Source organism: Pyxicephalus adspersus, chromosome 4, assembly GCF_032062135.1.
Source record: "Pyxicephalus adspersus chromosome 4, UCB_Pads_2.0, whole genome shotgun sequence".
Lineage (NCBI taxonomy): Eukaryota > Metazoa > Chordata > Amphibia > Anura > Pyxicephalidae > Pyxicephalus > Pyxicephalus adspersus.
Genome location: NC_092861.1, coordinates 12,457,956 through 12,471,680, shown reverse-complemented (window position 1 = coordinate 12,471,680; position 13,725 = coordinate 12,457,956). Strand labels below are relative to the sequence as shown.

General features: G+C 39.3%; 1 protein-coding gene across 2 annotated transcripts in view; it reads left to right on the top strand.

The window, feature by feature from the left end:
- The window catches only part of CLIC5 (chloride intracellular channel 5), a 69,261-nt gene extending 55,779 nt beyond the window's left edge, over positions 1–13,482 (top strand). For both annotated transcript variants that reach the window (XM_072407414.1, XM_072407415.1), the window contains exons 5-6: positions 8,193–8,374; positions 9,263–13,482. In XM_072407414.1, the coding sequence (XP_072263515.1) occupies positions 8,193–8,374; positions 9,263–9,430 (350 nt within the window). In that variant the 3' untranslated portion in view covers positions 9,431–13,482. The remainder of the gene's footprint in view (positions 1–8,192; positions 8,375–9,262) is intronic.
- The last annotated feature ends 243 nt before the right edge of the window (positions 13,483–13,725 follow it).

The window sequence follows — 13,725 nt, the reverse complement described above, 5'->3', positions numbered from 1 at the left end:
TGGACAGCCCAATGCACCACCAAAACTTGGATCAGCATTTGTTTTGGCATCAAAACCTTAATGCCCAATAATAAAAGATATTGAAAAGAAGAAGAGATAGTAGGTAGGCATTTCTTTGAGACAAAAGTATATATAAATATACATTTATTTATATATATGTATATATATATATATATATATATATATATAAATATATATATATATATATGAACAGTATATATATATATATATATATTTTCCTGTACCCTCAACTTCTTGTGAGGTCAGTACTAAGAAGATACCCTCCCTAATTATATAAACAGAAGATAAAGAATATAATTTACATTTCAATACAAAATGGGTCTCGGAACCCGACGCGTTTCACCAATTAGGCTTCTTCAGGTGGTGAGATACAAAGAAACATTATATAAAAGAAGGTTCATAACATGGAATTAGCCCTTTGCTGGTTCTCACCCTATTAAAATGTACACTATACTCCTAATCTTCTTTGTTTGGAACCAAAATGTTATTTGTTACTTTTAGATGGATTTGGCTCTTATTTGAGCTCAGTTTAGAACACTTGGAAGATTGGTCACAGTTTGTTCTGAACAGGGACCAGCCTTAAAAATGTTCTATACTGATCTTAATAAAAAGAAAACTAATGCATTTGAAGAAGCATTGCGTGTGACCTGCTTGCTTCTAAACTGCATCAGTTTATTTTGCTTTTGCATTCCCAAGGACATTTATGGAAAAGGAACAAAAGCTGACAACACAAGACCCTGCTTGGTGTTCCTCCCTCCCTGTCTTCTTCCTCTCCATTTTACTATAAACAATCTTTACGTGACTCTATAACTAAGTCCCACTAGGGGGTGAAACGCGTCGGATTATGTTCGGCATACTTATAACTTATATATCACTTTTAGGTGATTTATACCCTAATGTAGAAATCAGACTGTAAGCCTGTTGTCACAGTATATAACAGTCAATATTTCCATTGGCTGGTGCTTGTCAGGAGCTGGTACAAAATGTTTCTGCAAATTAGAAGCAATGCCAAACTGCCCTCTTCTTACCTGTTTTCATGAATTTCACATAACAAGCATACACCAATATGTTTTGCCCTCCTTGTGGGGCTTAGGAGTTAGGTCAACTCTGACAACCACCATCCAATAAAAACGATGACCACTGTAAACTCTAATAACAGGCTTACACTCTCATATTTAAATACCCCTTAGCACAACTTTTTGTAATTTTATTTGCTGCCAATTTGTTTTTTTTTTTAGGTAAAGTAGAAGGTTTAGAACCCCCTCCATGTTTTTATTAGTGGCCCTGCTATAAAGACATGCCCTCACTTTCTGTCCAGCTGCCATCTTGTGTAGCTGGGGTAACAAAAAGTGAGGGAAACTTTTGCTAGGTGGCACAAAGAGGGTAACAAAATCCTGGCAGAGGTATGAACCCTTCCCTAGCAATGGATTTAATCCAGCACAGACTTTTCATTTTATTTATTGCCCCATGTTCAGGAATGGGGCCCTTTATTATCCCTACGCTGGCATTTACAATTCTAAGCTTGATATTGAACTTTGGAATCTGCGGGTGTTTTTGAACGTCTGTTTTTAGCCCTGAGGAGCGAAAGAAGCTTCCAAATCCATAACTGGTGCCAGAATTCCGAAGAAAGGGTTACAGTTTTACATAAAGTTGTCCCGAGGAGAGTGCGATCATCAGCGCTTTCCAGGCTTTGTTAGAAATCAAGCAGCTGTCACATGTTATCGTTACAGATGTGAATGGATCAACCCTGGCACTTGCTTGGCTACGGGTCAACAGCTCGGGCTTAATTTTTTATTTTCAGGCCTGGATTGGATGTGTCTTTCCTGGCCCTGGAAAGAAAGCATCATGCAAACACGCATTTTTCTGGCTACAAACACACTTTCTGATAGGCGTTTTGTCAATGTTTATATAGCTCAGACAGCTAATCCTGTTCCCCAGCAAGAAGTTCACGTTCTTGACGATGGGGCTGGTACCCTAATCTGGCCATCAGCACATGTGGAAAAAGTACATTTAAATCGTACTGACCTCAGGGGACCTTAGGAAGGAGCCAGCAGCCCCTGTCTACCTGGTCTGTAGCTGGGCTGGAGTTCAGAGATATTATTCTCTTATAAAATTTATAACACACGCCGGATTGGTAAAGAAGAACTCCTCGAAACTTCTGTTATCTAGAAACCCAACTTTTACCCCTTTTTTAAGAACTTTTGCTCATGATTCATACATATTTGTAATTGAATACAATGCCACAAATGGGCTTATTTTAGGTAAAAGTTGGGTGAATCTCTAAAAACTTTTGTAAATAAGACTCCTTTATGTTATACCCTCGTTGGTTGCCTTTGCTGGTGGTCTTCTCCATTTCTGTTGCCAGCTTTAGGTACCCAAACAGAGAACTGAAGGCATATGTCTGATGATATGAAGCATTATGTTTTAGTTTGGGGTCTCCAAACTATTTAGTTGAGAAGCCTTCACCTTCACCTTTCTATGCCATTCTGGTTTGTTCCATCACAAGTGGCTCCATTTTTTGCTTCTCCTTTTCTGGGAAGACATCCCTCACATTCAGTCTTGGCAGACTGGTGGTCATACACAGCCAAGTGGAGGGGGTGTCTGAAGTTTGGTATACCACATAGCTGAGAATATCAGGACCTTTAATAGGTAGCACTAGTGGAAAGCCAAGAGTTACTCTTCGGACGGGTAAGGGTCCATGGTTGAGGTTTCTGATGACCACTGGTGGTCAGTGCACTTGCAAGGGTTTCTGAGAGCAATTCAAAAGTTTTTTGCTGAATTGTAATAATGTATTTTATATCTCAGTGAAGAAATCCACCAGCTTCTCGCTTATATGGGTATTTTCCTCCTTGAAATCATGGCATAATTTCAATGGAAGCTATTCGAGCTTCCATGGTAAGTTCCAACAAGTCTGGGACTGTACACTCTTCCATCAACCCCAAATCACAGCATTCAGTCCTGGCAATTGGCCATTTAGAAAATAAATATTGCTTTATTGACAACCCCCCCCCCCCCAAAAACAATGTAATATTAGCAGATTACCAGTCTTGATGACGGCTGCCTTAGTTTTTCTTGCCAGAAATTAGGAATTTTTCATTTCTCATTAACTGAAAACACAGCAAAGACCATGTTATCCTTCCTTTGTAAACTATTAGGGCCAATTGCAGTTAACCAAAAGGTTCAACCACTGGCTCAATCATGCTTCCAGCTGCTCCTATTTACCTGAATTGGGGCAATTGGGAACCATTCTGTGCACATGTTGCAGTGGATTGCACTGCAGTTTATAAAACAGACAAATCGTTTCTTACAACATTATTACTTTTTCTTCTCTGGAGAAAACACTCCACCACAACCTCAACCACACTCAAAGCGCTCACCAAAGCAGTTGTCAAATGTTGTATTTACCAGCAGAGTAGTTCAAGTACGGCCAATGGTGCAATGGTTTCAACGCAAGTCTATAAGTAACTTTAGTCTTATCATTCTATTATGTAATAGGGATAAATATGGCAAACATATCTGTGCGACAACCATGGCTCCCTCCATAGATATCCTGGAGAAGCCACTGTAGCCACCAACGTCATATGCAGAATAAAAATAAATGGAAACCAATGAAGCTGCTATACCTAAGAACTAGTAAGCTGCATTATTACATTTTGTATATTCCATTTTTGTTAACCCCGTTATTTATCCTTTTACTGGCACGCCTAGAATGTAAGATGGTTAAGGTGTGGAATCCTGACGCCTCCAGAACAATGTCAGCAACTCGGCAATGTAGCCCCAGGCTGTTGATCCCCTGCCAAATATCTGCAGGTACCCTCCCTTTCTTCCGAGGATCTCCATACACACACGCAGCACCCCAGACCCCGGTCTGCTGCCCAGATGTGAGCCTGTAACATAGTACTGTGTGTGACACCTGCACAGGGCGAGAACGGTGAATATAGACAATCCTGTCTAATCTGCAACTTAAACCCCAAACCTTGTCAATCCCATAAACTAAGAAGAGAGGCCATATGGGATTAATAACCGCATATGTCATATACATTTGCAACGCACCGTGGATTTATTGCACATGCCACCTATAATGCTCTGTATAGACATATATCAATAGCAATATAATTACTAGCACAAGGTAACATACACATAGAGTTTCTGTTCGATTATATACAGCCGCTCATAACAGGCAACAAAAATATATGAATGGGGATAGAGGGTGTAAGGAGCTGTCTGTATTCATATAGAGAAAACTGACACTTCTCATATATACAGGTCAGGGGTTGTGGACTCAAATTTGCTGCTTGAATAGGATTACAATTTACAGTCCTTTTGTAACAAGCAAGGGACCAGACATAGGAAACTATTGGAAGCCATGATGATTTAATTAGCTATAGCAACACAAGCTACAGGATGGACTATATAAAAAAATGGAACAACAATATAAAAAAAAGCAAGTCAGTGGCTGTCTTTCTGCAGCATGGTAAATTGTGTTTTAATAATTACATAATTGGTCAGGTTGAAAAAAGATACAAGTCGTGGAATTCAAGCATTTTCATTTTTTTCTCATTCTGAAGGTTCTTTTTTGTATTTTGACCCATGGCATTAAGCAAGAAGAGTCAGGGCTTTTTCAGACCCGGGGTGTAACATTGCATGGTGCTGGGCTGCTGTGCGTCAGGGAGAGGAAAACTGCACCACTGGCAAACAGATTGGCATGAGCCCATGGTGCAAATCTTTAAAGAACAATCGCACGGCCAAAAGCAACATGTGACTTTTAGGAACTGTACCTTGATTTCAGCAGCTGTATGCTAAAAGTTCCAATTTCCATCTTCTACAGTAGAATGCTGCAGCGGATCTGAAATGCGGCAAATCTGAATGCCGCTTCATTGCTGTTTAGTTTGATTTACATAGAAACATAAGGACAATCATTTAATTGGTTACCTGGTTGTCTCTGACTTTAATACTTCGTCTTAGAGTAGTCAGAAATCCAGTTGCTGCATGTTCCAGACCATGGGAACAAAATTAATTAAAGTGAATTCATGTTTGAGTATAGATAAAGAATGGGCATGTAGATGGAAAGTATACATCTAGGTCACTGGTGGAAATGCTAATGCTTTTTAATTAATATATTTTTTTACATTTTTATTTTATGTTTTTACATTTTACAATTATGCTTTACATGTTTTTTTGTACTAGTTATTTAAAAAAAATATATTTAATACAAAATGCATTTAATGCAGGATTCACAAAGCATTGGATTTAGATCTTAGACGTGTTTAGCAATGAGTTTATATAGTATGGGCTAAATTTAATAGAGAATCCTATAACTATGCAATACAAGCAGTTGGTTATAGATACAGCAGTAACAGTATCAGCCCAAGCCGAAATATTATATATATATATATATATATATATATATATATAAAGTAACAGTATCACCCCAAGCCTCTTCTCTGCTAGGTCTAGGAACAGCCTGCATGTTGAAGGCATTTTTATTATTACACAGTATTTATATAGCGCCGACATATTACACAGCGCTGTACAAAGTCCATAGTCATGTCACTAGCTGTCCCTCAATGTCCCTACCATAGTCACGCAAACACAGGAAGAACCTGCAAACTTCATGCAGGTAGTGTCCTGGCTGAGATTCGAACCTGGGACCCAGCGCTGCAAAGGCCAGAGTGATAATGCCTCTGATATTTGGATCCATGTGTGAGCCTTCATAATACAATTGTGCCTACTCCTTTAGGCTAGGATAGTAAAAACACCATTGCCTTGCATTTGAGTGTGACATTCTGCAAAATTGGCAGCTGATCTGCTCTTGTGTACTAGGCTTTAATGGAGGAAAGTTTATTCAAATTGACTTGGCAAACATTGCCTAACTTGAAGAGCTGAGTGCATTACTTAAATCATGGTTTCTTTTATACTTTGTACTATCAGTAATCCAGCATTTGCAGGAGTTTCCTGTAATAAAGACCAGTCACTGTTGCGTTCCCCTCTTGTGCAGGGTGATTGGTCTTGTACCCGCCTCTCCTGTAGTGTTCTGCAGTGGGTGGACTTGCTGGTCCCTCCAACAGTTCTGCTCCATGCACAGTACAGCAATAATGGCACTGCTATTTTTACAAGGTAGTAAATGACATTTTAAAGGAATTTGGAGCACCCAAAGTAGATTCTTATATCTGAGCCTACAAAAACGAGTGGAGTTCAATATAAAATTGCATGCCTGGAGTTCAGCTTTAAGTGTTTTTGACAAAATGTAGACCACGTAGTACAGGTAGAACATTTGTGTGGGAGTGAAGTGAACTTAAGCACTACTTGCAAGTTTGGTTTTCTTGCAGATATTTCTAAATAATATAATTCTTCTTATAGATGCAATTGAGTGAAGGAAGTCAAATTCCCCCAGCCAACATGAACTACATGTTATTTTAGCCCTCTGTGCCTGGGAGGTGCTTTTAGTATGTTGTTTTTATTAAGGTCCGTCTGCAGCTCTTGCTAAGTATGCCTAAGCATCAACGCGCGGATGATTGCTGACCTGCGCAAGGAGACGTGAAAAATGTGTTCAGCTTCAGAATTCTTCCCTGCACCTAATTACAGATAATTATAGGTATCCCCTGTGTACGCACGTGTGAAGGCACAGTGCTCACTTTGTGCATTCGACGTAATTATCGCCATATAACTAACGCTTTCATCAACATATTTCCGGATGGCTGTAAATTAATCGCTTGTAAACAAAGCACACCCCCCTCCATGCTAATCCGAATGTATTAATATACATGATACGGATCGACAAAGGGGGCTGATGTGTGAAATGGACCCAAGGATATTAGGGAGGGGTCAAGAATGAGGTCAATGAGCTTTTCATAGGTAGACGCCATCTTAAATTCTAGTCAAGTAATGGGGAATGTGGGAAATCCTCCTAGATTGCAAGCTCTTCAGGGAAGTATCTTCTCCTCTTCCTTCGTTACTGTCTGTATCTGCCTGTCACTTGCAACCCCTATATATTGTACAGCACTGTGTAATATGCTGGCGCTATATAAATCCAGTTTATTAATAATAATGATAATATTAATAATCTGTGGAAGTAGTTAAAATACATGGGTGAAAAGATATAGTGGGCTTGATTTATTAAAGCTATCCAAGGCTGGAGAGAATACACTTTCATCGGTGAAGCTTTCATCCAGCAAACCTGGAATACATTTCTTAAAAGTAATTTGTTTTTCCAATCCTGGACCAGAACCCTTTTAGGTTTGCTGGATCACCCAGCTTCACTGCTCGAAGTGTATCCTCTCTAGCCTTGGAGAGCTTCAATATCTACATTCCCTCCAAAAATGTGATGTTGTGCAGTTTAACAATTCTTAATTTTGGTGGCCCAATTTGTTCTTTTTTAGGTTTTTTATACGTTTAATTTCTTCCAATGATTCTGGCAATAACCCATTTCCCATCCTAGTGTGACAGCACCAAACTTTTCCACACTGGGCAAGTAACAAGCCACATGAGTCCTATCTCCAAGCATTCATTTGAGTAAATAGTAACCTTTGCCTGTTAGGTGCATACTCATTTGCCTGGTTATGTGAAATTTGGCATTGCACATTATAATATCTGCTATTGCATGCATAAAATATATGATCAGTCCAACCAAACAATGTTATAGGTGATCAGCCTTTGAATATCTTATATGTCTTGAATAGTTTAACATGAAGTTCCCCTTAATTTATTCCTGGCTCTGTCCACCAGAAAGTTTTAAAAGTGCTCTATACATATTTATGAAGGATGTCCATGAATAGACATAACTTGATGCAAAAGTAAACCTTGGGCCTGATTTATTAAAACTCTCGAAGACTGGAGAAGATAAACTATCATGACAGAACCTGCGTGATCCAACAAACCCAGAATGAATTTCTGAAAAATCAAGTTTTTTCAATCCTGGACTAAATCCATTCCAGGGTTCCTCGGGTTCTCCCATTCTCTCCAGTCTTGGAGAGCTTTAATAAATCAGGCCCTTTGCCTTCTATTTTTTTGAAGGTGTTAGCTGTATGTTGAGTACAACTACCATTGGTAATTTGCATCCTTTCGAGGATCCATTGCTTGGTATTCCAGTGGTTGATTTAGGTACTTGTCCAAGATTTTGTATGCCAACCATCCGATATAACAAAAAATTAAACTTGCTTGCTTTCCTACAGCACTAGAGAAAGGCTTGACGAAAGCCCTGAAGAAGCTGGACGATTACCTCAACACGCCGCTCCCTGAGGAGATTGATGCAAACAGCCGAGAAGAAGAAAAGGTCTCCAGGCGGAAGTTTCTGGATGGAGAAGAGTTGACACTTGCAGACTGCAATCTCCTGCCTAAGCTTCATGTGGTCAAAGTAAGTCAAACCAGGATGTACGGGAAACAGAGAAGTCACAGCATGGATTGGGGTAGCAAAATCATTACATGTCTCTATATTCCCATGGAGTGATAGGTCACCTAAAGTATGACAGATCTTGCCTTGTCAACTACTTGCCCCTTCCCCAGATTCCTCTTGACCCTGTAACCTAATGGGCTTCCTCATTGGCCTAAAGGAATGTGAGTAGGATAGGCAAGATTGCAATTGGTGAATTACAGTCCCTTGTAGCCTTCATTTTATACAATAATGGGATTCCCAAAAATCTCAAAATTAATTTTAAAATTAATGCTGCCTTTTTAATTCTCTTATCTCAAGCACTGTTTCCCACCTTCTGAGTATTTAGTGTGAGGTCAAAAAGTTGGCAATGGACCAAATGTAGATATCAGATAATCTCAGATGGCTTTGTGTCCAAAACATAAAAAATATTCACACTAGTTTAGGGTGACAAAGTCAATCTTTTATAAATATGTCATAACAGAACCTCAAGATAAGCTCTCCAGGTTTAATTTGCATAAAAACTCAAAAATAATTGAATATGATTTATGAAATTACATGAACATGTTAAAGATTATGGACCTGACTTATCAAAGACTATAATGAGAGGACCCAAGTGACACAGCAAACCTGGAATGGATCCAGTACAGATTGAATATATTTGCCAGCTAATAGCAAACAAGAAATCCATTTCAGGTTTGCTGGATCACCTATGATAATCTATCTAATTCAGTCTTGGAGAGCTTTAATAAATCAGGCCGTATGTGAGATTTTGGTGATTAGGTTTACATCAATTATCAATTTTTTTCCTGGAAAATATTGACTGATTCAGTTTGTGGATTAATACATTGTATCTGTATAATTCTTGTTTAGGTTGTTGCAAAAAAATATCGCAACTACGAAATTCCAGCCGATTTCTCCGGTGTGTGGCGATACCTGAAGAATGCCTATGCCAGAGATGAGTTCACTAACACCTGTGCCGCGGACAAAGAGACAGAGCTAGCCTACGCGGATGTGGCCAAGAGGCTTTCCAAGTCATAACTGCTGCAAAAGTGGCTGAAAGACTGTCCTCCATGTTGCCTTAGGATGGATCTTCCCCATTTCCTCCACAGCCCCAACTTCCAGCGCTCCGCCATTTGGCACAAAATCCTCCGATTATCTCTAAATGAAATTTGGGAAGAAATGAACTGCAATCAGCATAAAACGAGGGACAATGACAGCAAGATTCACCAAACTCAATCCCCTCCATAGATCGGAATAATCATCTTAAGGCAATATCCTGCATTCATATATAAAGTATTTTTGTAATGTAAGCAGACTCCTTTAAGAGTGATTTATATAATGCATTATTTCATAGCTAATTGTGTCATATCACTAATTGTTCACTACAAGGCTTTAGTTTACCTCCCGAGGCAAACCAGGACATGGAGAAAGGAAACTATATATTGTACCTATATACAGAGAGAATGATCTACATATATGTTTATTTAAAAATGCTAAGCTTATTTTAAACTGTGCTGAGTATGATTACCAATTATACTTTTCTCATTATTCACTGCAAACCAAATACATTTCATGTCAAGGTGATGATTATGTTCACTGGCTGCTAAAATGACAGAAGCACATGAGCAAGTGGTTGGGCAAAGTGTACATGCAAGCTAAAGATGGCCATGGACATCAATGGTCATACATGTATACAACATCCTTCTTGGGGTACCTTAGGGCAGTTTTGTGGGTTATAAAAACGATATCAAATTGGCGGAGATGGGTGGCATGGATGGCCCATTGTCAGCACTGGGTCATAGGTCCGAACCCTGGCCAGGACACTATCTGCTAGTTCACACTCGCTGTGTTCATATGGGTTTTCTCTGGCCAATCTGGATCCCTCCACTGCTCCAAAAATACGCACATGGGTTAACTGGCTCCCCCCCCCTGAAATTTCCTTAGTAGATGTGGAAAAAAGGCAGCAGAAGTGAGCTGCTGTGTATGATATGGATGATATAAGAAAAAAAATAAACACAGAGCTTCGGTAAATCACCAGTGATAGAGAAACTGTCTTCCAATGTCTTGGACATTGCACACACTGGTATCATTTTTACGAGGCATGACCTACCCCATTTTACCCCATTTAATGTAATGCACCAGACCGGCAAGTGAGAATGGGCCCTCAAAAAACTTCCTGAAGTCTTTAAACTGATCAACTCCAGTCCAGGAGCATTAGAAACAAATCTTAGGGGCATGCCAAGCCAAATACTTTTTTCCCCAATTTTGAAAAGGATGAGGAGGGAATGGAACCACTGTTGGGTTTTATTACTAACAGGGCCTATGTTTAGTTGACAGTGGCTTCACTGGACAGAAAAATAAGGAAAATCTCCAGTACAGACACAGAAAAAAATAACAGGGGTTCTAGCTTTTCCCTATTCTACCTTTCGGTCATTTTGCTGGCTGTTGGAGTTATTGTATGGGAGCTATCCTCACTTTCCTTGGTGGTAATGTCGTATGCAGGAGAGGAAGTGAGGATACATCTCTCTAATGGATACCTGGACAAGGATTCTGATATTTACAAAAGTAAGAACAAGTTTTGGCAGAACACGCATGGTGACTATTGTTTTCCAATACCCGAATATTGTATTTAACTTTCACAGAAACAAACATCTGCACAGAGATGGTATATTCTCCTGGCATCTAATTGGGTTTCCTCCAAATACTTAACTTGGACAATCAAAACTTTACGCACAGCCAGCATATCTTCCAAGACTTTTTCCAGCCATCCACTATGTGATACTGGTAATCAATTAAAAGGATATGCCTAAGTAATGATCAATTGAATGCTTTTCTATCAAGATTTTCAAATCCAAAATGCATTAACCGGTCAAATTGTAATAATTTTCCCAACAATATAATAAAATATCCAAATTAGAATAGAATGGTGATCAAAACAATTGACAGACCATTTTTTTTTAGCACAGATCAATTTATATATGAGTAGTGATTTAGGAAATCACATCTAGAGTATTGAGGTTGGAATTTCCGTCTGTAAGGGAGCTATGTGATTGGTTCGATGGTTCAATGTTTGTTTCCTATAGGGTGAATTGATCTTTGTTTTAGGGTTCAGCAGGTGAATATAAAGGGGAGGGAAAAAAAGAAAGGGAGAAGCATGGTGAATCATAAACCACAGGAAAGATTCACCTGGTGAATATTGGCAAATGTTTAAAACCAATTGGGTCCTATTTGGACAATCCACATTATGGGAGTTGAAAGAGACCAGACCCATCCAGCTGGCAATTTAATAATAATCCATTTAGAATTTGTATGTTTCAGTTGGTGATGTTTTTTTCAGGAAAACCTGCAGCACCAGACGTGGGAAACATACAAAGCAGCCATATTGTATAAAGGACAATGACAATAGTGAGAAACAACCATTGTACACCATAACAGCTTAACTAGGGCTGTTTATTTATGAACTAGATTACTAAGTAATATGTAATACTCAGAAAAGTTCAAGAGAACCAGTCACAATAAAACTCCAAATCTTGAATAATTGGTAATTTACTATATTAAAATGTTTATGATATCTGGGTGGGTTTATACTTGCCCCCTTATTTAGCCTTATTTGCTCTGTCTTTGATAACTGAGTCAGAACTGTGAAGATCCAACAATTTCTGCTTTTATAGCCCCCTGACTTATTGATGTCTCCTATCTCCTAAGTGAATGTAACAGCCTTAGGCTACATACACAAGTGCAATAATTGTCATTGGAAAGGATCTTTCACGATCCTCTCCAATGACTAACGGCTGCACGATGCATGAACGAGCTCTGTACATACAGCACCGTTCTGCTCTATAGAGAGGGGCACCCTGCTGCGCTCTCTCTCCCTTGACTTGCATTACGATCATTCGTTGTCCATCGTCCATGGATCCGCCAGGACGGCCCTAAGCCGATTATTGGACGAGAACAATTGCATTTGTGTACGTAGCCTTAAGCTAATTGCAAGATTATCTTTAAAAGCTCCCTTTGCGGTGGAAGGGTGAATGCTTACTTAGGTATAGGGGTGTTGTACCCCTTATTTTTGTGTTTCTCAATCAGAGGTTGTTAGGGCTTCTTTGAGCAATGAGCAACTTGTGCCGCTCAGGTATGTTGTCTTTTACATCAATGAACTCTTTGACTATCTAAAAGAGTAATATTCTTCCCACTGGACACAAAGTAATGTGAGCTGTCGATATTGTTATCATTATCAGGAGTTCCTTAAGACCTGGAAGTTATTTCAATGTTTCTCCCATGTTAAAAAAGGTTGAAAAACTCTCCCTCTCATCCCCAGGCTCCCCCTCCATGCAATTGGTCCCCTGCTGCCTCTTCTATAAAACACTTCAAGGGGTGGTTGCGGGCACTGATATCACCCCTGCCAATCATCCTGCATTGTATGTATAGGTGCCAGGGCCCCACTTGCAGCTCGGGAGCTAGGTGGAAGATAAGCTGCACCACCCACCAGAGGAGCAAGGGATGAGGTAAGTAAATTGCTGTTAGCATAAACTTTTTACATGACTTTATATTCAAATCCTGGAGTTATTCTTTACATACCAAGAATATAAACAACCTCAGTGCTTTGTTACCTGATGCTGTTATGCACACTCAGGGGGTAGAAAACAGCTTGCTTTAATAGTTGGATACCAGACATATTTGAATTTTTGCCCATTCACTATCATGGCTGGTTCTGTATCATGTATTTCCAGTCCACAACCCTAAATTTGCTTATCTTCAAATAAAACAATCTCTATGGGTTAAACCCTAAATCATCCAGGGTCCACAAACTCCCCAGCAGGGACAGTTGGGAGGAATTAGATAAGTACAATATTACCTGTACAATATTCTGCCAAGTGTGGCCTGTATCTTGTTGGAGTGGACACTACAGAGTGTACATGAAATTTTTGCAAACTATATCCACATTTCAGAAGAGAATGAGAAGCACTGACACTTACCTACAGGAGCGGAGGAGGATTGTAGGCTGTAATTATTTATTTTCTTATGACAAGGCTTTTGTGGCTTCTTGGATAAATTGGAGTATATGAAATTCTAATAAATTCATCTGAAAACTTGTTGGTATTTATGATCAGTGTTATTTGTGAATGGAATGTAGTTTACCTGGATGAAATCATGAAACTATTACATCTGTGTATAATGATCTGGAAAAAATTGGCAAACTTTGTGTGATTTTGATACCCGACTTTCTTGGGCCAAGTGTGTATTTCCTGCTAAGCCAGCCGTCATGGGTCCAATCACTCCAATCAACTAGCTGGTCTTAGGGGACAAGTAGTGATTTATATTCTGATTGCCCCTTC